At 41.7% G+C, this 22,488-nt stretch overlaps 1 protein-coding gene across 2 annotated transcripts in view; it reads left to right on the top strand.

Annotated features, from left to right (window-relative positions):
• Positions 1-22,488, top strand: part of DNAH11 (dynein axonemal heavy chain 11) — a 256,071-nt gene that overhangs the window by 81,206 nt on the left and 152,377 nt on the right. For both annotated transcript variants that reach the window (XM_036010519.1, XM_036010518.1), the window contains exons 31-37: positions 7,803-7,934; positions 9,711-9,871; positions 13,324-13,480; positions 13,598-13,743; positions 16,426-16,542; positions 21,051-21,189; positions 22,303-22,395. In XM_036010519.1, coding sequence (XP_035866412.1) covers positions 7,803-7,934; positions 9,711-9,871; positions 13,324-13,480; positions 13,598-13,743; positions 16,426-16,542; positions 21,051-21,189; positions 22,303-22,395 — 945 coding nt within the window. The remainder of the gene's footprint in view (positions 1-7,802; positions 7,935-9,710; positions 9,872-13,323; positions 13,481-13,597; positions 13,744-16,425; positions 16,543-21,050; positions 21,190-22,302; positions 22,396-22,488) is intronic.

Here is a 22,488-nt window from a genome sequence, read left to right as displayed (position 1 = left end):
AATTTTAACATGAATGTGCATGGCTGGGATCCAATAAAACTTTATTTGTAAAAACACGTGGTGGGCCAGATTTAGCTCCTAGCCTGTAGTTGGCCAATCCAGTTCTAGAAAGAGAAACAGAACAACAGATCCTGAGGTAAAACTCAAGATCCCTGTAATGAGAAAAAAAGGATTTATTACTCATATATGCCATATGAGTCCAATCTGGTCCATGAACCCAAGAGTTGGTTCTTTGAACAGATCAATAACACTGACAAAAATTTGCCATTCAGAGGACAAAGCAAAAGCAACAGAAAGATAGGGAAAGAAAATATAGCCTCTTTGAGGGAGATTTTTAAAAGGCTATATAACAGTACTTGTGATTTAAATTGTAAATCTCAATTAAACGAATGACTTTCTATGAACACTGTTTCTAAGATTGATTCAAAATGAGGTGGGAAACGAGTAGACCAGTAACCACAGAAATAATTCAAATGGTGGTCAAAGTAGTTAAAGATGCACACCCCATAAATAGAGCCCAGTTCCAATAGTTTTGTCAGACATTTAAACAACAGAAAAATACCATGTTAGAGCAACTATTAGGGTGTAGAAAAAGAGGGAAAGTTTTCTTCACTCATTTTTTAAGGTTTTGATCATCTTTTTTAAAAAGATTTTATTTATTAATTTTTTAGAGAGGGAAGGGAGGGAGAGAGGGAGAGAGGGAGAGAGAGAGAGAGAGAGAGAGAGAGAGACATATCAATGTGTGGTTGCTGGAGGCCATGGCCTGCAACCCAGGTATGTGCCCTGACTGGGAATCGAACCTGCGACACTTTAGTTCGCAGCCCGCACTCAGTCCACTGAGTTACACCAGCCAGGGCCGGTTTTGATCATCTTAATAGCAAAAAAGAGGCAATGATGAAGTACAAAAGGAAATTCTGTTGGCCAGTCTCACAAATTAGCATATCCTTTTTGGTCTGGATTTTTCATGTAACACTTTGGGGAGACAATCCTCTGTGAGTCTCACGTTTTGTGCATGCTGTGAGTAGAGGGACTGACTACCATTGTTCTGAACTGTTTTTGCGTGGGTGATTGTATAGCGGGTGTCCTTGGAAGAGGGAGACAGTGTCTCTCTCCAGGGCAGAGGTCAGCGATGCTCACTGATTCTTATAAAAGATTTGGGCTCCCTAAACTTGGGGTGCCTGTTCTGTAACACAGTTCACTGCATGCACAAGCATCACATGTCCCTTTTTAGGTTATCCTTTGAAAGTTTTGGGTCAGGGTCCAGTGTAAATGCTGATACTCTGATATTACTCAATGCTGTTGCTGTGATTAATGAACTTTCTTTTATCTGTGACCCAGGAGTCTTTTTATGGTTGGTTGTAGGATTTCTATTTTGGGGGTGCAAGTCCTTTGTTAGGAAATGAATAGACTTACTACTCAAGTTATTAATGGTATATTTTTTAGTAGAATGTTTTACTTTTGATGTATGATAGTATATCAGATTGTTCTTTTATGATTGACCACTTTTGCATGATATGTTAGAAATTCTTGCCTATCTTAATGTCAGGAAGATATTCTCCTGATTCTTTCTAGCTGCTTTTCGATTTTGGACTTTTCGGTTAGGTCTGTGATCCATACTGTTCTCTTTTTCCATTGAATTAACTCGGCACCTTGGTCAAGAGTCAAAGGGGTGTGTATTTGTGTGGGTCTGTTCCCAGAATTTCCTGTTTCGTTGATCTGTGCTGTATTCCAGGTTGTGTTCATTTCAACATAAGTTTCATTATCACAATATTTATTTTTAAAAGCCTAGTTAATCTTTTAGTGTAATTAAATTTCAACTGGGATGGCATAAACATAAATATCAATGTTGGGAGGAGGATATCTCAGTAGTGATGATTCTTACACTCCAAGAGCATGGCGTATCTCTTGACATAGGTCTTCTTTAATTTGTCTCAACAATGTTTTCAGTAGTTTTCAATGTAGACGTCTGGCACACTTCTTGCTAGACTTAGTTTTAGATGATTGATATGTTTTGATGCTGTAAACATATGCTAATTAATTTTTAAATTTTATTTTCCAATGTTTATGGCTGGTATATAGGAATATATTGATTTTTTAATATTCACATTGTGTTTTGGGACTTTGCCAAATTTACTTGCTAGTTTTAGTATGGCTTTGTTTTGATAATTGCATGCAGTTTTCTATGTATATTAGCATATCATCTGTAAATAATGATTGTTTTACTTCTTATCTTCCATTCTTTTTTTGCTCTTTATTTCCTTTTCTTGAGTTATTGAATTGGCTTGGCCCTTCAGCACAATGTTGAATAGCAACAATGAAAGCAGACATCCTGGCCTCTTCATAGACTTAAAGAAAAATAATGTAATGTTTCACTACTAAGTAGGATAGTAGGTATAGGTTTTTGTAGATGTTCTTTCTAGAGGAAAATCCCTTTCATTACTAGATACTGAGACTTTTTATCTTGAAGAAGCATTGAACCTCTTTAAATTTGTTGAGATGTTCAGGTGGTTTGCCTCTTTTGTTCTATCACTGTGGCGAATTGTTTCTCAGTTGCAGTTGACATGCAGTACTTTCGTTTCGGGTGTTTAACAGAGGGATTGGACATACATACTTTATGAAGTGATCACTGGTGAATTTTTGATTGCTGAGCCAGCTTTGCATTTCTGAAATAAACTTCCCTTGTATATATTTTTGTTGGAATCTATTTGCTAATATTTTGTCAAGGAATTCTGAATCTATGTTTGTGGCTTTCCCACTACGTCAGCCAAGTGGGGTCATGATAGAGGCCGCGGAGCCTGCAAAGCCTAAAACATTTATTGTCCACTCTTCACAGAACCAGTCTGCACACCCCGACCTAAGTTTCCAAACTGGGTTGACGTGGGTGTCTTGACATTGTCCTCGGCACATCTGCAGGACCTGGAGTCACGTCCTCCTTTTATTCCTGCTGATGTTGATTTGCATTTTCTCTCTCTCTCTCTCTCTTTTTCTTAATCCAACTTTCTGGGTGTTTATCAATTTTACTTATAATTTCTAAGGACTAATCTTTGACTTCTTCCATTGTTTGTTTTATATTTCACTGATTTCTGCTTTATCTTGATTACCTCCTTTGTACTTAGAGTTTAGTGTGCTCCTTCTTTTCAAATTTCTTGAGTTTAGATTGTTGATTTTACACCTTTTTCTTTTCTAATATAAGCATTTGAAAGAAACTTTGTAACTTGAAGAAAATCTTTCAGAAATCTGCAGAAAAAAATTATGCTTCGTGTTGAAGCATTCAAGTTATTTCCACTAGTGTCAGGGTAATTATATGTGCTGTCTCCGACGTTCACCACCCAGCAGTGTGCTGGTGGTTTCAGCAATGTGATTAAGGAGAAGTAGGAAATTAACATGCAGAAGGAAGGAAACAAACTGGGATTCCGTAGTAGGAAACTCATGCCCTGGTAGTAGGGATGAGTATGGAGTCTGGACTGGACTCTCTTGCAGCTTCCTCCATTCTAGCTGGTAGAAATAAAAATCCGTTGTTTCTGATAGTGCCGAAATCAAAACATTGCAAGGATTAGAGGTCCTCATTTCTATTGCTTTTAAACGAGAAGAACAATATTTTTGTGTTATGTCCAGTGGGAAAGGGATTGAGGGTTTTGGTAGCTGACCCCACAGTACTGGAGCAGTTATGTTGTAATGTGCACTTTGGTTTGCTGAGTGAGATTTTAATGTTTCTGCAGAGGGACCCCTTCCAGCTGGGTGCCACAGTGGCCTGGGTGGCCCTGGATTGGGAGATCTGCCAGGCCTGATGCTGGTGAACTTGCAGCAATTCTGCTGTTACAAGGAAAATGTTCTTCCTGTGTTGTCTGATGTTTGCAAACTCAAAAAGTGCATGACACTGTTCACAAATTTCTCACACTACAAGGCCATTTGATTCTTTCAGGTAATGTCCAATCAATGACCACATCTCTATGTTTGCCCCAAATATCTCCATTCTCACTTTTCCCCCACCACTTTGTTAATATCCCAGTCCCAGCCACTCTTTTGTCACCTGGGTGACTGTAGCATCCTCCTGCCTGGTCTCTTTTTTTCAGTCTAGTTTCCCTCCAGTTCATCATCTGAAAACACATCCCTAATTATCAACCCACCTCCCCGAACTCTTCAGCAACATCTCACCAGCCTCTGCCATAAGCTGGCCAAGCCCTGCATGTTTGGGCCTGGCTTCCCCCTCCAGCATCTTATGTAGCTGCCCCACTTTCCCTTTCTCCGTCACCATTCTAGACTTCTTCCAGGTCCTAGACGAGCTCACCTGCTGTATCCTGGGCCTTCATACAGGCTGCTTCCTGTGGCTTAAACACAGCCTTTCTGGGTGGCCTACCCCAAATTCTCTGCGACCTAAATTGTACTCAGTCTTTCGGTCTTAGCAACAAATACCCTTTCCTCCAAAATGCCTTTCTGAGCCCTGGGCTAGGCAAGGCCCTGTTTCTGTGTGTCGTCGTACTACACTGTTCTCGCCCTGGCGAAGCAACTGCAGTTATTTGTCTGAACTACTCATTGGCCTATAAGCTCTGGAAACAGCAGCCAGAGTGATTGAATGAAAGAACGAGATGTTGTTCTGGTATGTGCCATTGCTGTCACATGTATTCATTTCTCTCTTCGCCCATATAATATGTGTTTATGATGCGCAGGCTTTATGCTGGCTGCTACACTAGGTATGGGAATGTAGTGCTGAATAGGCCAGCCAGGAGCTTGGCCCTTTGAGCTTATAGTCAAGTGGAGGAGGCAGATGGTAAACATGGAAATAAATAAGTGAACGATAGGACACCAGGAAGTACCATGAAGAAACTGAAGTAGAAACATATGGAATAATTGGGTAGGGGGTAATAGTAAATGGGATGGCCAGGCAAGGCCCATTGAAGGAGGCAAATTTGAGCTAAGACTTGGATGGTGAGAGGAAGCCAGCTGAACAGCGATCAGAGCGGAAAGGCCTCCAGGCAGATTGAAACAGTTTCTGTGGCCTGGGAGCAGCCGTGACGGAGAAACAGAGAGAGATGGATGGGACCGCTGGATTGACGTGAGGTAGGAAGGGGTGGTGGGAGGTCATGGAAGGCTTTGTGCTCATGAATGAGCTCAAGGCCAACGGGTACCAGGTAACAGCCACTTGAGTTTCGGAAGGCTTGCTAGGTATTTGACTTGAGGCAAACATCTTTGATATGGTAGAAAATCCTGTGACTCGGCTTTGATTAAGGACAAGAATAAGCACTGATTGCATGATAGGTATATATCTTAAAAGCTGCCAAGGATGTTTTATGTGTCACCGGCCATAAAGTTGCATGCGATGATAGTGTGACCACAGAGCAGATGATAGAGACATTTGATAACTTTTTATTTTTTCTGGGTGCAGAGTTTTGTTACTTACAAGACTATCATTGGAACAGGTTTAATCTGGAGAGACAACAGAGGATTCCTAACATGTGATGCTGTGCAGATAATGTTGGCGAGCTGTACTTTTAATCTTCTTTCACTTGACTGAACTTTTGTGAAAAAGTGACTCAGCCATGGAGAAATCACAGGTTGCAGGAAGAGTCTGACAAGACAATGTGTGTGAAAGCACTTTAACTTATAAATGTTCTTACATTATAAGATATTGCTCTTATTACAACCAATGCTTTTTTTTATCCTTACCCGACGACATTTTTTTCATTGGTTTGAGAGAGACACTAGAGAGAGAGAGAGAGAGAAACATCGATCGGTTGCCTTCTTGTACACACCCTGATGGGGGTTTGAACCTGCAACTCGGGTATGTGCCCTGACTGGGAGTTGAACATGTCCTTGGGATGATGCTCCAACCAACTGAGCCATACTGGCCAGGGCTACAGCCAACTCTTTTTAAGCAAATACTGATACTGTTGTAAGATTTGAGATTCTGAGACTGGCTATCTTGACCCAGATGAGAAGATATCCAAAGCCGAACACCTCTTTTTAATCAGCGTGGATAAATTGTCTTGAAAAACTCACCCGCACCTGGAACATTAACTTATCTATTTCGGGAAACACTCGTTGAGCTCCTCCAGTGTGATGCTCGCTCCTCAGCAGTTCTGGGGACAGAGCAGTGAACGAGCCAGACACAGACCTTTTCTTTGTGGACCCCGAAACCTAGGGGGTGCTGAACGTCGAACGCAGCACCCGTGGAAAAATGATTGCCTTTGTCTCTGTTACATTGTATAGATGTAAGATAGTCAAAGTAGGTTGCTGCTTGTAAGGTGGCCGTACATTCCGAACATCTGAAGTGCCTATTTTGATTCCTTTAACCGCCTTTCCAGTGTGTTTGCCATCGTGCCTCCCTGGGGTGCTCCTGTCCAGCCTGCTTCTCCAGCTCGGAGGGCCTGGCGGGTCAGCGCGTGGAGACTGGTGCAGCGACTCTGTGTGGTGGGACCAGCGAGGGCACGGGCTCTGAAGTGAGACTGCCTGGGTCTGAGTTCCCCTCCCATCTCGGTAAATGTGGTGACGACGTCTGTGACTCGGTTCCCTCACCGAAATCAGGGTGAAAATCGGTGGTTGTGAAGATTTAAATGAGGCGATGCAAGCAATGTGCTTAGTCAGTGCCTGGCTCATCCTACACCCTCACTTAAGGCCCGTGGAGCGTGTTACGGGTTTGTCTCCTGCCTGCTCTCTCTGTTGTTACGTAACCTTCCCCAGTTCCCCTGCACCGCTGTCCCAGGGACGTCTGCAGCGCTGGGTGTTTCCTGGGGCGCGGTGATAGCGCTGCGGGGAAGGTGTTTTGACAGTGGGCCGCACAGGTTTGAGAGCCTCTGGCGAGATGCCGTGGTCGCCTGTTACCAACGCTCTCAGGAGCTACCGGTTAGTGATTCACTGTGCTCTGCAGAGTGAGAAAGGAAAGGGAATAGGATTGTTTTACAATATGCTACTCCGGGTTAAAAGATTTCTTTTTTTCTTTTTTGCTAATAAGCCTTGAGTTAGGCAGGAATGTTTTGTATAAATGAGCTTGCTAACAAAAATAACCACCTAAGAGAGTATCTTTCAGACCCTGCTGACCACAATCAGTGAGAAATGTTTCATATCAGACCAAGGTCACACATGTGTGTGTGCACTCAAAAGCCTGAAACTGAGACAAAGTGTCGCAAAACAATGCCACTCTTCCTACGGTAATACCACACTTTCTCTCCCATGGCATTCCATTCCATCTTGTTCCTGTCCGTTCTGTGGAGAGACCCGTCGTCTGACAAATCCTGATCTAAGAAACCCACAGACCTAAGCAAGAACAGGGATGTCGAGAAGAAGAATTAAGCGGGGTGGTTTTCAGCTCTACGCTCAAGTATTTTCTCAGTAATCGTCACTATCTCCTATGCTAAGAAAACCTCCCAAAGCCAAAAACAAACAATAAAACATAGGATATTTAACTCTTCCTATACTTTTATACACATTAGCTCAAACTGACCTTTTGAAATTTGCAGTCATCTCTCCCCCAGATGGGTGGTGGGCCGCATCGTCACTGGGGTGCAGAGTCGGTTCAGTGCCACCGGGAGACCTTGCTTCCACCTCTGGCTTCGTCATTACCAACAGGTTCACGGGTCTTCTCTGAGTCTCGGCTCAGAGGAGGTAATAACATTTCTATTACTTAAATTAATTAATCTCATGAATTCCTCTCTTTGTCTTCAAACCTCCCCGGGTTGTCTGGGGCCAACTGAGATAACACTGAAATTCTTCTGTGAACTAATGGACACGTTACAAATATGAAGACCGTTGGGCTGTTCGATTCTGTATTTGTCACCCTTACCTCCTTTTCAAAAAACTCCTCCTAGGTTTCCCAGCTGAATGCGCTGATTGCACTTTTGCTGGGAGAACTTCCACCTGGAGACAGGCAGAAGGTCATGACGGTCTGCACCATAGATGTCCACGCCCGGGATGTGGTGGCGAAGCTGATCTCTCAGAAGGCAAGAGATTTCATGTACTTTTTGGTGTTTCCTAATAGTAGTGTTTATTGTCAAGAGTACTTCTAAGAAAGTCACTGGTTTTTTTAAAAAAATAGTTTGTATATTTTAATTAGCCCTGAGAAATTCGTTATTCTCACTTTGGGTGAGTTTGGTTCGAGTTAGCTAGCACATTGTCCTCGGGGAAGTCATCCCCAGGGATAATCATTCCCCAGGGGTTTTGTCAGGTCGGGAGCCCCTGGTCCAGAGCATCCAAGACACAAACCAAGGATGGAAGAAGCCTGAGGAGTCTCCGCGTCCATTTCTTACCTCTGTGGCTCACCCAGAGCCATTGTGTCATTTAAACCATTTCCCTGTGCCTTTGGTTCTTTTCCTGTTGAAGAGAAAGAAATGTTGGGCGCTCCTTGTCTTTTCCTTTCAAGGCTAAGCGACCTTCTTTAAAGAAGTTGTTTTCTAATCCTTTCTGTGCACTAGTAACCACTGTATGCATCCCTCTCAAATTTCCCGTGTCTCTTAGATATTGGCAGTTTTTAATGTGGGAGGACTTTCTCACCCCTTCTCCGAAACATGCCCCTACTTATAAATGTCAGGCATGCTTGTCTACCAAACAGCATCGCTGTGTCATGCCCATCACCGGCTTCCTCCAGACCTACCTTTTTGGGGGAGGGCGGGGGATGGTGCTAAAATCAGATGATCCCTTTCACAATTTGAATGCATGTCTATATTGTGAAATGTTTTTTTGTTGTTTTCCTAGTTCTTACTCAAGTTATTAAAATCAAAGTGAAGTTTAATTCTCTTCACAAAGTGCAAGCAAATGCTTCTTTGTGGAAGCCATAAACTTAAAAAATACTTCTTGATCCAGGTTCAGGACCATTAACATTCTTTGATTGCTAATCCAAAACTGATCCTTGCAAGATACCACTTACTGTGTATTCTCATTTTGGTAATGAATCATTGATAACTACACTTTGAATATGACCATGCACCTTCTTACATATTCCATTGTGTTTTATCAATGGTGATTTGCTTGTGGTAGGACAAATTTTTATTTAAAATATGCCCTTTATTTTGTATTAAAAGAGACACAGATTTTGTCTAGTTGACGATCATCTACTACACATACATAGGCAATGCTGAGACTTATGTAGACATCAGACAAATTAGTAGACCATAGTTTCAGTAACATCAATGATTTCCCCCAAATTCTAGGGTCGTGGTATTTGGAGAGACTGGAATTATATTTTCAAACTGGAAGAATGGATGACATTGATACAATAGTAAAGAATAGTCGTGAAAAAAGACACTGTTACTTGATTTAACAAAAAGGGAAGTGGGGAACCTCCGTACTAAGAGCAGACTGGGCTGACAAGGGACTGTTGAAAGCGTAGTTTACCTCTGACATTTAGAAATTATGAATTATGTGTTGTCTTAACAGAGAGTGTATTTTTAATCTGATTTTAATGATATGAGTATAAAGTCACAAAAGTGATCAAATGTCCTGGGGCGATTCATGAGAAGGGAGAAAGCATTGCTTGAACAAATTGATATTGTTTTACTGTGAAAGCCTTGTCAGAATGAAGACTTTAATTACACATGTATTTCTTATTAAGGATTCAGCCATCTATCTGCAATTACAATTTGCAGTAGCGTGCAAGAGATTTCCCTTTTGTGAGATTTTTAGAATTAAATGGGACTCAAAAGAGTTGATTCGATTAACAAATTAAGCTTGGTGCCTCCGAGCTCTGTGTCTTGTGAGTGACGGTCCTGTGCTGTTTGTAGGTCGTCAGTCCCCAGGCATTTGCTTGGCTGTCTCAACTCCGTCACCAGTGGGAGGACACCCGGAAGCACTGCTTTGTTAACATTTGCGACGCCCAGTTCCAGTACTTCTATGAATATTTAGGAAACAGTCCTCGACTTGTGATCACTCCTCTAACCGACAGGTAACAGTGAGTTTGGGTTACACAGGAAAACTGGGCTCTCCCAGCACGGGTAAAGACACGTGTGGCTGAGAAGACAGCAGGGAGAGGAAGTGAGGAGCAGGTTGGGAAACCCCGTAGAAGCCGTGAGCACATGGGCTAGTCAGTAACACGGTGAACGTTGACTTCAGTTAGAAACACATCAAAGAGAGACAAATGAGAGAAGCAGAATGGCAGACACTGTATAACGTATACAAGTCACAAACTCATGAGCAGGTTCATATGGTTCAAGGCAGCAGCCCCGAGCACTGGGTCCATCCTCCCTGGTTGTCTCTGGCTAACATCCTGCTGGCAGGATTTGTAACCACCTGCCCCTACCGCGTCCCTGTATCGGAAGTGTAAACATAGCGATTGCCTATGTTCAGATTTGCCTTTGAAGGATTGCACACAGTGAAAGAACGAAAAGAGAGAACACAGTCCCGTGAAACGGTTTAACAGATCCCTATGAAGTGCTGCTCTGGGCACCCTCTAGTGCTACACGGCCAGGGTGTCTGCTCTCCCGGAGGCTACTTTCTAGTTGAGTGCGGCGTGTGGGAAGAAGAGGAACAATGAACAATGAAGAGTTAGTTTTGGTGGTAATATATGCTGGGACGAAATTAAGCCAGTTGATATGTTAGCCCTGTCTTGAAGGGAGGGTCTATTACTGCAGATTGAGTGAGAGGACATTTAAGCCGACACCTAAATGGTGACAAGCAGCCAGCTCAGCAGACACCCCCGGGCAGGAAGTCATAGGCAAAGACAAGAACAAAGTTCCCGAGGTGGGGAGGAGCTTGGCCAGTTCAAAGGATAAGACAGGGAGCCAGTGTGGCAGGGGGTGGTGGGGTTTCCGCGTGACTCCAAGTACGTGTACACACACAGAGCATTGTAGAGAGACGGATGTGTCATACCAACTTGAAGTTCTTCATTAGTGTTCTAACCTCTGCCGAAGTACCTGGTGGGAGAAGGCATATTTTAACCCTCGACTTTCAGGAGAAAGAAATCTCACCTCAAGATCACAGGAGTGTTCCAGATGATTCAGCTTCCCCATACCATACCACTCACCTGGGGAAGGAAAATGGACATAGTTTCAGAGAGAAGGCGCTCATGCTGGGCTGTGACGGTGGCCCTGGGCGGGGCGGGGGGCGGGGGTGGCAGGAGTCTCTCCCTAGCCTCGCGGGTGCTGTTTATGTATCATTCTGCTCGTGGTTTCATCATTGGTGGATTGTGCCACCTCTGTAATCCTGTTCCTCTGATTCAGCTCTCTTTAACTTGTCTTTCACCAGAAGTCAGTATTTGGTATCTTAATCACGTAATTAATTCATATATTGCTTTCCGGGTGAGAGGGGAATATGCGTAGCTTGACAAAAAGCACTTGAGAAAAGTCAAAACCGTGGCTGCTGAGTGTCTCCTGTGTGTGTGTGATGTCGTCATCAGAGAAACGTGCAAGAGACATTTTAAAGTTTACCAATATGTCAGGACTAATAGTTTATTACAAATTTTAATTAAAAAAATCACTGCATGGTTTATTTGGCAGATGAAAGACGAATGTTCCTTTTGATGGTATTACTAATGCTACGTATTCTCTGACCGGTGTGGCTCACTTGGTTGGGCCTCAACCTGAAAAGGGAAAGGTTATCAGTTCAATTCTGGGTCAGGGCACAAGCCTGGGTTGCGGATTCAGTCCCCAGTTGGCGCATATATGAGAGGCAACAACTGATATTTCTCTCTTCATCGATGAGAGAAGTAAAGTTTATACTTTACTTCGATGTTTCTCCCCCCCTTCCCTGCTCCTCTCTCTAAAAATAAATTAAAAAATATTTTTAAAAGTGGTGCTATGTGGTGTTCACACTGTGGAGTTTACACATTTCTTTTGCATTTCATTCTGTGGATCATTTACGAATTGTTTACACTAACACGGTGATGCCTTTGGAGCACTTCTGTTACGTCTTATTTGATGCTGGCGGTTCCTTTGTGTGGTAGGCAGGGCAGGTAGCCTGCCTCCTTCTCACATATGTGGGCAAGTGCCGAGGCTTGGGTTGTCAACCAGCTGGTCCCTGAGACACTTGAGTTGGAACATGGGGGAACTGGCGAGGAAGGTGCAGGCTAGACTGCTGTTACAGAGAGCCCCAAGATATAATGGTCTTGATAACGCAGCAGCTAACGTCTGACTTGTGTAACAGTCCAGAGGGGAGCAGTCCCAGCGAAGGACATACTTTCCTAGGATTTGCACACATCATTTCAGCACACAGCACATGGGTGGGGCTTGGTCACTCCCGGCTGTTGTCTGGAGCTTGTAGGTGGCAGTATGTCCAGTCAAAACTCGGAACCTGAGGAAAGATGCTAGAGGATACTCTCTACTACAGAAAGTGCTAAATTCTTAATCCAGGGGTCTTTCCACTCCATATTCACTGAAAGATGCACTTAAACCTGTGATAGCCATAAAGTACAGAAACGCTTTTCATTTTCATGCACAATTGTTCCTGTTTGCTTAGTACTTTGAATCTTTCAAGGTATTTACCTTCAGCTTCCCTTAAATCTTCCTACAATAAACCTCATTTTATGGAGGAGAAAGCTGAAGCATGTTGATGTCAGAGAGAGAGAGAGAGAGAGAGAGAGGATTATCTGCTTATTGGCAAAGTAGACACTGGTCCCTGGTCTTCTGACCTGCCTGAGTGTGTCTCCTCTAGACCTGCTGTCTGTACCAAGACAAAAATGACTCCTAGCTCAGCAGAAACTCCATGGAAGGCACTTGCTATTTATTGGTTTCTCCTTCTTTTACAAATATTATATTCTGTCTTTGCATAGTTTTTCTCAGTCTAAGAACTGCCGAGTCTTTCCTGCAAAAAAAAAAAAGAGTATTATAATCTAAATGTGAGTAGCAACACATGCAAAATGAATTCTAAAATACATTTTAATATAATAAATTGTGGCTTTGTGCATTTGCCTTGTACTTTGAAATAGGTATATATTATTTGCAGGCTGTGTATATATTTACATATCTCAGTGTAGTTATTAGGTGGCAGTTTAATGAAGTAAATGTTTAATTCATTCATCATCCAAGATTTCTATATTTGTTTTATAAACAATAGTTTGAGATGTTGTGTGCCATATTAATAGTATCTTTACCTAGAAATAACAGAAATTCTATAACATTGCAAATCGAGTGTTAGTTGTATTTAAATACACAGCTCTTAGGAAATGAGATAAATAGAGTAATTCATTTTTCTCTATTGTTAAACAACCAACATAAAAATAACTTAAATATGAAATGTTATTGACTCTCCTTATTGCCACAAGCAAATCAAAGGTATATTAATATTTGTGCTACTACCATATTCTAGATGTTGACTTCTTAAACTTTAGAACAAGTTGGATTGCCCTTATGTTGTCTAGAAATCTCATGTTAGATTGTTCTATGTGTTTTCTGTTATTTAAAGGTGTTACATTACTCTGACTCAGTCACTGCACCTGACCATGAGTGGGGCTCCGGCTGGCCCCGCTGGTACTGGGAAAACCGAAACCACCAAAGATCTTGGACGTGCCCTTGGCATGATGGTTTATGTGTTCAATTGTTCGGAGCAAATGGACTACAAGGTAAGTTAGTTATAGGATGATATAGTCTAACAAGATTGTTCCTGATTTGAAGTGACTCAAAATAACAGCTTCCATCCCCCTTCTGTTGAATTCTTCATGCCTCACTCCATCATCTAGTCCATAGGAAACATCTACAAGGGGTTGGTGCAGACCGGAGCCTGGGGCTGCTTTGATGAGTTCAATCGGATTTCTGTGGAAGTTCTGTCCGTGGTGGCAGTGCAGGTGAAAATGATACATGATGCCATCAGAAACAGGAAGAAGAGGTGAGTGGCATGTGGCTCTTTTTTCCCCCTGTGGTGACAAATAAAAAGAGTCATATGGAAGAATGCCGTGAACTTCACCTTCACAGCCTACCCTGCTTCTCCCTGTCTCGTGAAATGGATAAAGTAAGAGAGACGGCTAATTTTGAATAATTACTCAGAATAACCTCCCCTATTTCAATTACTGTTTTTTAAGTGTTGAATACAAGAGAAGCGTATTGTGTTATTTTAATCACTTAAAATATAAACACTCTCTACAATGCTAACTCAGTGATCAGTTCTCAGTCCTGATCTATCTTGACCTTCTGGCCGCATCTGACATTGTAGGTCCCTCCCTTGTGCGGACACACTTTCTTCACTTGGGTTCTAGGACACCACACCTTCCCAGTGTCCTCCCACCCTCAGGGCTGTTACTTCTCGTTGTGAAATGCAGAAAAGTGTAGTATATTGATATTTCTTCCCCTGGTGATTTCACCCAGTCACGTGGCCTTCAGTACCATCTGCGTGCTGCTGGCTGCCAGCTGCCCGGACCCCCTTCCCCAATACCTGGACTTCACAGGTGATGCCTGTTGGGCCTCTTGAGATGCCACTTGAGGTCTCACAGTCCTCTCACCTCAAAGTCAAAATTCTGGTCTTTGCACCAACACCTGCTCTATTAGATGTCCCATCCCAGTAGCTCATAGCCCCACTTTCTTCCAGTTACTTGGGCCAAAGACATTCCACATATATCCAGGACCTAACCACTTCCCAACACAATGACATGCTCTAAAAGATACAAGACCATAGGGTTTGATGGCTTAATTTGAGAAGTGAGTATTATAGTGCACAGTTGTGGTTTTCGTTGTGCCATTTTTGGTATACAGTTAGTAACGTACAGCTCATTTATCTGGCCTACCCGTTTAGCTTTCATTATTGGGGTGTTGTGCTCGGCCAGGAACATTTCAATGTCCCCATCACGGAAAGATGATCTAGCTGCTGGAAACTGTGAAGCCATTGGAGGAGTTTCCAGCTGTCATCATAACTTACAGTTGCGTATTTCCACCTTCGAGAAAACCTCCCCGCCTCTCCACCACGTGGCTCTGGGATGCCAGGAAGCAGTCACCTCACCTGCCCTGCTGTAATGCCACGTTAGAGAAGTTAGCTTCTGTCCTTTTTCATCCCCAGGTGCATGTTTAGTTAAAATCTTATTATTTAACATAACCCAGATGCCATTTGAAGCCAGCTTTTCTTACGTAGAGTCATAGAGCTGATCCAGGACTTCCAAAACCTCCCCGCCACAGCTCTCGACGGTCTCCTGTGTCCCCATGTCTGTGTGTCTGTGAGTCGTACCTGTTCTTCTTCACGCTGGGCTAGTCCATGTGGAGATGGCTGGCTCCTTAACGATTTCATGCATTTTATTAAACTCTGTTTACACTTGAGGATTTAAGAGTCGGGCCCGTGCCTTAACCACAAAGCCTTCCACAGCCTTCCAGCATCTTGCTGGCTGTACCCTCGCGAGGTCCTTCCCTTGGACCTGCGGTCATTCCTCTCCGACTAATGGGACAGCAGTCATTTGCCTGCCCCAAGAGCCCTCCCAGGCCTGTCTCCCTGATGTTCTAGGAACACAGATTTCTCCATCCTTACCTTGACTCTCCAAAATCCACCTTCTCTTCACTGTCCGGAACCTAAGAAGCTCCTAGTCCTAAACACTGCGGCTCTTCTCCCTCGTCAGTCTGTGGTGGAGGCCCAGCTCCTCCATCCTCCGTCCCTCCCTGTTCTCAGCAAGAAAAAGCCTTACACTTTGTCTCATGGAGCTCATGTGAAGGTTTCCTTCTACTTACCCTTCAGGAGGAAAGTTTCCTCCTACAGCCCGTTACCATTCCATTGTCCTGGCCATCAAAATCCTAATTTGGCCCTTGCAACTCTTGCTGAAAATCTTTCACTGCTTCTCCTCTGCCTTCAAGTGATGATAATAGCCACAGTCAGAGTGAAAATCTGTTGAGTATCTACCTTGTTCTAGGCTTTTAGTCGTTTATATACATAATCTCTTTTAATCCTCATATAATCCAATAAAGTGGGTGATATTATTATCCCTTTTTAATTAGATGAGGGAAATGGAACATGCCTAAAGTGGTGCAGCAGGTCCCTGAATGCTCCCCGTCCAGCCCCAGAGCTGGCCGTCACAGCCACTGCATTCTTCTGCCCCTCGGTTGTCAATGGATATTTGAATGGGAGGGAGGGAGGAGAAAGGGAAGGAGAGAAGGAAGATTGGGGGAAGGAGGACGGGAAAACAGATAAAATAAAGGCTAAACATGAAGTCCCTTCTTCTCTTAGCACAGTATCCTCTACCTCTGCAGTACGTCATTCAAACAATTGCAGCCCACATTTGAAGGTGCAAATGGTACCACTTTTTATGAATTGTTAAAGGGGTCAAGTCCTCATTTTTACATTCTAGCATCCTATGGCTTTGCTACAATATAAAAGGATACTTCCCACATGTGTAATTCCTTTGGGGAAATGGAGTGAATTGTTAATAAACATGCTTCAAAGCATACTCAAAATATGTATGCTTATGAATGTTAAAGAAAATTGCAGAGAATAAACAGCCTCCTAATAGCATTTGCATTTGTCAGTGGTTTGCATTTGTCAGCCTGCATTGATATTCAGTGAACACGTTTAATTCCATCAGTATTCTTCTTATGGTAGATTTGTGTTTCTCGGGGAAGCTATCACACTGAAGCCGTCCGTTGGAATATTTATAACCATGAACCCAGGGTATGCTGGTCGGACCGAATTACCGGAAAATCTCAAAGCTCTTTTCAGGCAAGTGTCTCGCTCGGCGGGTGAGCATCTGGAGCTCGCATGCCCCCTAACGTCGCCGGTCGGCACTGTTCAGTGATTTGTTTGTGCTTGAGAATTCCTGCAACAAGCCCCTTATCCTCTCGCAGGGATCACTTTATGGAGAGAACTTTCATCAGGATAAATTCATTCTTTTGTAATAGGAAACTGGACTCAAACTCATTACTTAAAGGTCATGTGGTGTTTTTGAACATTTAGCACTAGCTCTTTTGTAATGATATTTTTATTATGATTTCCACCAATTATAAAATATTTGGAAAATACAGAAAGGAATAAATAGAACACTACTGCTACAGCTTTACTTCCCAGAAATAATGATTGTTATACTTTTATAATGTATATTTTATGGAGTTAGGATAGGAGGTTAGGCATAATTTTTATTTAGTTCTCATTTAATGTTTTGCCACAAGTAATTTTTCATAGTATTGAATAGTCTTTGGAAATGCCGTTTTATGTAGCTCCAAAATAGTCTCTCTGTGGCTTGTTCATAATTTTCTTAACTGTTCCCAATTGGCATGGAGGATTTGTGTTTTTCTTTCATTTTTTTATGACTCCCAAATAGCAGGCTATAACCATCTTTTTACATAAAGAGTTCTCCTTATTTCAGATTATTACCCACAATAGATTCCTACATGCAGAATGACTTGGTGAATGATTGAAATACCTATCGATGACCTCTTTTCCAACAGCCGTCTACCCATATATACTCTCATTAGCACTCTGTCAGCGAAACTCTGCTATTGCATTTGAACCAGTTATGTTTAACTCATATTTTAAATCACTTCGTTCAGATATAATTTTATACAAAAGTCCACCCATTTAAGTGTATAATTGGCAAAAATACCAGCACAGTCGAGAAAGGGAATATTTCTAACACCCCTGAAATTCTCCCATGCCCTCTGAAGTCAGTCCCCCATACCACTGGTGAGCTTTCTGTGATTTCAGGTTAAATTTGTTTACTTAAATGAAACTATACAGCATGTATTCGTTTGCTGTCTTCTTTCCTTCAACAGTAGGGTTTGGGGATTCTTTCGAGTTGGACTGTATCAGTAGTTCCTGTTTGTCGGTGATTAGTATTCTCTTGTATGCATGTACTCCGATTGTTCACCCATCACTTGTCGACTGACATGTGGGTGGTGTCTAGTGTGTGGCTATTGTGAATAAAACTGCTACAAACTTTCATGTTCAGTCCTAGTGTGAACACGTTTTCTTTGGGATAAAGATCTGTGAATTGCTTTACTAAGTCATGTGGCAAATGTATGTTTGACTTTATTAGAATTTGCCACTCTGTTTTCCAAGAGGGTTGTATCATTATACACTTATTCTACATTCTTGTCAAAACTTGACATTGTCGGTGTTTTGGATTTAGCCAGTTTGGCATTGTGGGCTCTGTTTTCATTTCCATGATGGCTAATGATGTTGAACGTCTTTTCGTGAGACTTACTAGCCCTTCCTGTGCCATCTTCTGTGCGGTTCTGTGTTCTGGGTACAATTTCTTTATTAGATATATATATTGCAAATGTCTTTCAGTTTGCAGCTTGCATTTTCATTTTCTTAATGGTGTTCATCAAAGATAGAAACTTTACATTTGATGAAATGCAACTTATCAGTTTGTTTTGTTTTTTCTATCCTGATTAAGAACACTTAATTAGCCCTCGGTTGTAAAAATGTTCAACTGCATGCTCTTCTAGAAGTTCTGTTTTACAGTTTTCATTTTTCTGTTAATGTGCTGAACTATACTGATTTTTCTAATGCTAAACAATTCAATAATGCATTCCTAGCATCAGCTTCTCTTGGTCAGGAGATTTTTTTTTTTAAGATTTATTATTTAGTTTTAGATAGAGAGGAAGGGAGGGAGAAAGAAAGGGAGAGAAACCATGTGTGGTTGCCTCTTGCATGCCCCCCACTGGGGACCTGGCCCACAACCCAGGCATGTACCCTGACTGGGAATCAAACCAGCAACCCTTTGGTTCACAGGCTGGCACTCAATCCACTTTTATACATATTGATGGAGTCAATGGGCTACTATTTTGTTAAAGATTTTAAAATCTATACCATGAGGGATACTGGTCTATAGTGTCTTATAATACCCTAATCTTATGTGGGCATCAAAGTAATGACAATATCATGAAATGAGTTGGCAAAGGCTCCCTTCTTCTCTGTTTGTTAAGAGTTTTTGTAGGATTCATATTACTTACTCCTTAGTTATTTTATGGACTTGATCAGGGAAACCCTCCGGGCCTAGCTTTTTCTTTGCGGGAATCTTTTTAGTGATAAATTCTATTTCTTTAATAGATATAGAATTATTCAGATTTTTTATTTTGTCTTGAATTTGTGTTTGGTAATTTGGATCTTTTAAGGAATTTCTTCATGCTATCTAGATTGTTGAATTTATTGGCATTAATGTGGCCATACCATTTCCTTGTTGTCTGTGGCGACGTCTTGAAGTCCATGTCTGAGATGGGTCATTTTTGTTTCCACATTTTTTTTATCTTGAGTGAGAGGCTTGTCGGTTTTATTTTTTAGTTCTTTAGTATTCACACTCTGTATCTTTATTCACAGCCTGCCTTCAAAATAATATATTATAATGTAATGTAAGAACCTCTATGGTTTTTAGTGTGATTTCTTTCCATTGTTTTAAGCTTAAAATTTGCTTGTTTATTCATCTAGATATTTCCCATGTATTTTCTTCTAATTTTTATAGTATTATTTTTAAATGTACTTCATCTCTTAAAGACTTGTTTTGGTTAGTAACATGAAATGAGTATTTGAACAGAATTACTTTCCCTAATAGTTATTCTAGCATACATTATTGAATGCTCTCCTTTCCTTCTGTAGCAGCTTTCTTTAGCATGGCAATTTTGTAATGCCTGTTTTTCTTGAAAAAAAATTCTGCATAACAACTAGTCTAGAAATAAATGTAATAATCACAGAATCTTTTCATTGGAAAATTGTACATCTTTCCATTATTTTTATATTTGTAACCCAATGCATCTCACACATGTGTGCATTTGGTACTTGACATTTGGATTGTTTGTAAAGTTTCCATACATTTAATTTAACTAAGTGCAGCATCGTTTACATTGGGGTGCAAGTATTTGTGTCAGCCAAGTTTGAAGGACCCTTGGATGAGGACAGTAGTGCTCACAAGCAGCGGGCAGTACTTACACATGAGCCCCGAAAGTATCACGATTCCACCACTGACCCAGCCTGTGTGTGGCCTGGGCACGTGCTTATACCTCTCAGAGCCTTCGTGTGCACCTCCGTGAGATGCAGACGAGAAGAGTGGCCACCTCGTGGAGTTAAGTGAGAGCTCATGAAGAGCTTTTAGTATCCTATATGGCATGAAGAAAGTACTCGGAAAATGTTACTTGTCGATATTAATGCAAGTATCAATTAAGCAAATTTGTTAGCATTCTCTCTCCCTTCTTTGCTCTTCATCTTGACAACTCTTGTCATGTGATAAAGAGTAAAAAATATGAGAAAACTGTGGGGCCTGCTTAGATAAAAGCATGTACTCAGTTACATATATGTGATCAATAATGTGTATGTACTCAGTGACATGTAGGTACTCAGTGACACGGACCCAGAGGGCCTCTGGGGAATGCTTATAGGGTGAAAATCAGATGTGCATGAAGTGGACTGTACTCATGTTCCCAACAACAGGTGGGTCAATATTTAGGGTGTGTACTGTGAGAAATTGAAAATAATGGGCTTCTTATTTACCTGACCCCTCCTTTGCACGTCAGTTGAGTGGAATTTTATGAAGTGTTGCTGTTAATAGCAGTTTTCTTTGGGAAGGACTTTTAGAAGCCCCTCTCTGAAAAAAGGGGGATTTGAAAGCTATGTTTTTCTAAATTTTCATCTTACACAAGTCTCTAAGTGGGCCTCAGGCAGCGGCGTACCAGACATGGCTCCTGTGAGTGTAAAGGAGCTGGTGGTTAAATTTTCATGGATTTTCAAAGTGTGTTGTTAAGTACAGCCACTAATAAAAAGTAAATGATGTAAACTTTTGATTAAATGAATTGTATCACAGACAAAGGTGATCCTCAAAACTCTTCCCTTCATAATTAAATTACCTTCTGAGTGTTTATACTCTTAAGATCATGTATGTCTCGTGTCGGCATGGTGGTGTGTTACCGGGTGGCTCTTCCCAGCCGCACGTTCAGTGATGTCGTGTTGGGGGAGAGAAATCAGCCGCAGGGGAAGTATTTACTCCATGCGAGCCAGCACACACCGCACCTATGCTTCTGCCATCTGCAGACTTTGCATCTTTTCCTGTGTATCCAGTGACTAATAGACATTGTTTTTAGTTGAAGAGAAGGGTCTTGTTAGCCATGATTGACAGAGGTCACTGTGACAACCTGCTTGGGAATGGTTAGAATGTCAGTACAAATTAATAACTTGATTTCAGCAAAATGTACTTAATATCTTCTCACATTTTCAAACTAAATTTCACATTTGCTTTACAGACCCTGTGCCATGGTGGCCCCCGACATTGAGCTCATCTGCGAAATCATGCTGGTTGCTGAAGGTTTTGTGGACGCACGCTCATTAGCCCGGAAGTTCGTTACACTGTACACGCTCTGCAGGGATCTCCTCTCCAAGCAGGTGACGAGACTGTCGTTCCTTCTCTTGGTTCTTATGTCGCATTAAAATGGCTTTTGAAATACAGGTGCTGGGTAATTTATCTTTCAAATTACGGTTAGACATTTAGAAGTAATTTACATTTTCCATAAACTTTTGAAAAGTCTGTATTTTACAATTCTTAATTTTTTGTGAAGTTAAACCTGTGACCTTTTAAGTTTTATGTTTAATTTATACTTAATAGTTTTTGTTGGTGAGCTATGTGATTTCCTTTAAATATGGCCAGTGTTATCATTATAAATGGAATTTTGTGATGCTTTCGTTTCTTGGTGAGAACATTATTTTCTTGTAAGAGAAAACAAGAGTGTCTGTGAGAGTCAGGTAAAACCAATTTTCTAGAGAACACCTCAAGAAATGTTAAACTGAAATTTTCTCATTTGTTGGTAATCCATCATGTGAAGCAGAGTTTGCTTTTTCTTTTAAACTTTCGCTCTATAATTCCTTGGTCTCTGAAATGGGTCAAACTTAACTATTTTCTATTCTCTAGTCATTAGCTTCTTGCAGTTTCATTGAAGTGGCTGGTATGCCACAAAAGTTACACAAGCATCAGCATTATTATTTTTAAACTCAGCTTTTCAGCCACCTTTGACTTTTGTCCTTTGACCTTTCGTTAATTCCTGATGACATCGTTTTGCAGTTATTCCAGGCTGAAAGTATTAAAACACCAAAGTAACCAGGGCAATTTGAGACCTAGGCCTGGAGAAGGGGGGAACACCAAAGCTGTTGGGACAACCTGAGACACGTGCTTGTGGACAGAGGGGAAAATGTGGAGGGGGTTGAACAGGTCTGTTGAGAGAGAAGAGCAAGGGAGGTGGATGGAGCCCCAGGCAAATGCCACAATGAAATGCTGTGGGGAGAAGAAATTTGTTGAGAAAGGCAGAGAGAACCAGGTGAAAGGAGCCAGAAGAAGCCGAAGGGACATGACTGTCACGGCCTCAAAGAGGAGAGGGCAATATCACTTCACATCATCAAAGCATGCGTTTCTCTGAACTCCTAGCATTCTGCTTTTACTTCTGGAATGAGAATCTTATTCCCTCGCACAGTTTTTTAGAAAATTTGCCTGTGTTTTGATTTCAGGATCATTATGATTGGGGACTTCGAGCTATTAAATCTGTCTTGGTCGTAGCTGGCTCCCTGAAACGAGGAGATAAAAATAGACCTGAAGACCAGGTAATGCAATACGAACGTGATTTTGTTGAGTGAGTAGCTAAACAGCTTCATACAAATCAGATGAGATGGGGCACGTTCAGGGTGGTACAGCTG

The sequence above is a fragment of the Phyllostomus discolor genome, chromosome 10 (genome assembly GCF_004126475.2).
Source record: "Phyllostomus discolor isolate MPI-MPIP mPhyDis1 chromosome 10, mPhyDis1.pri.v3, whole genome shotgun sequence".
Classification (NCBI taxonomy): Eukaryota; Metazoa; Chordata; class Mammalia; order Chiroptera; family Phyllostomidae; genus Phyllostomus; species Phyllostomus discolor.
This window is presented reverse-complemented; position numbering and strand designations above follow the sequence as displayed.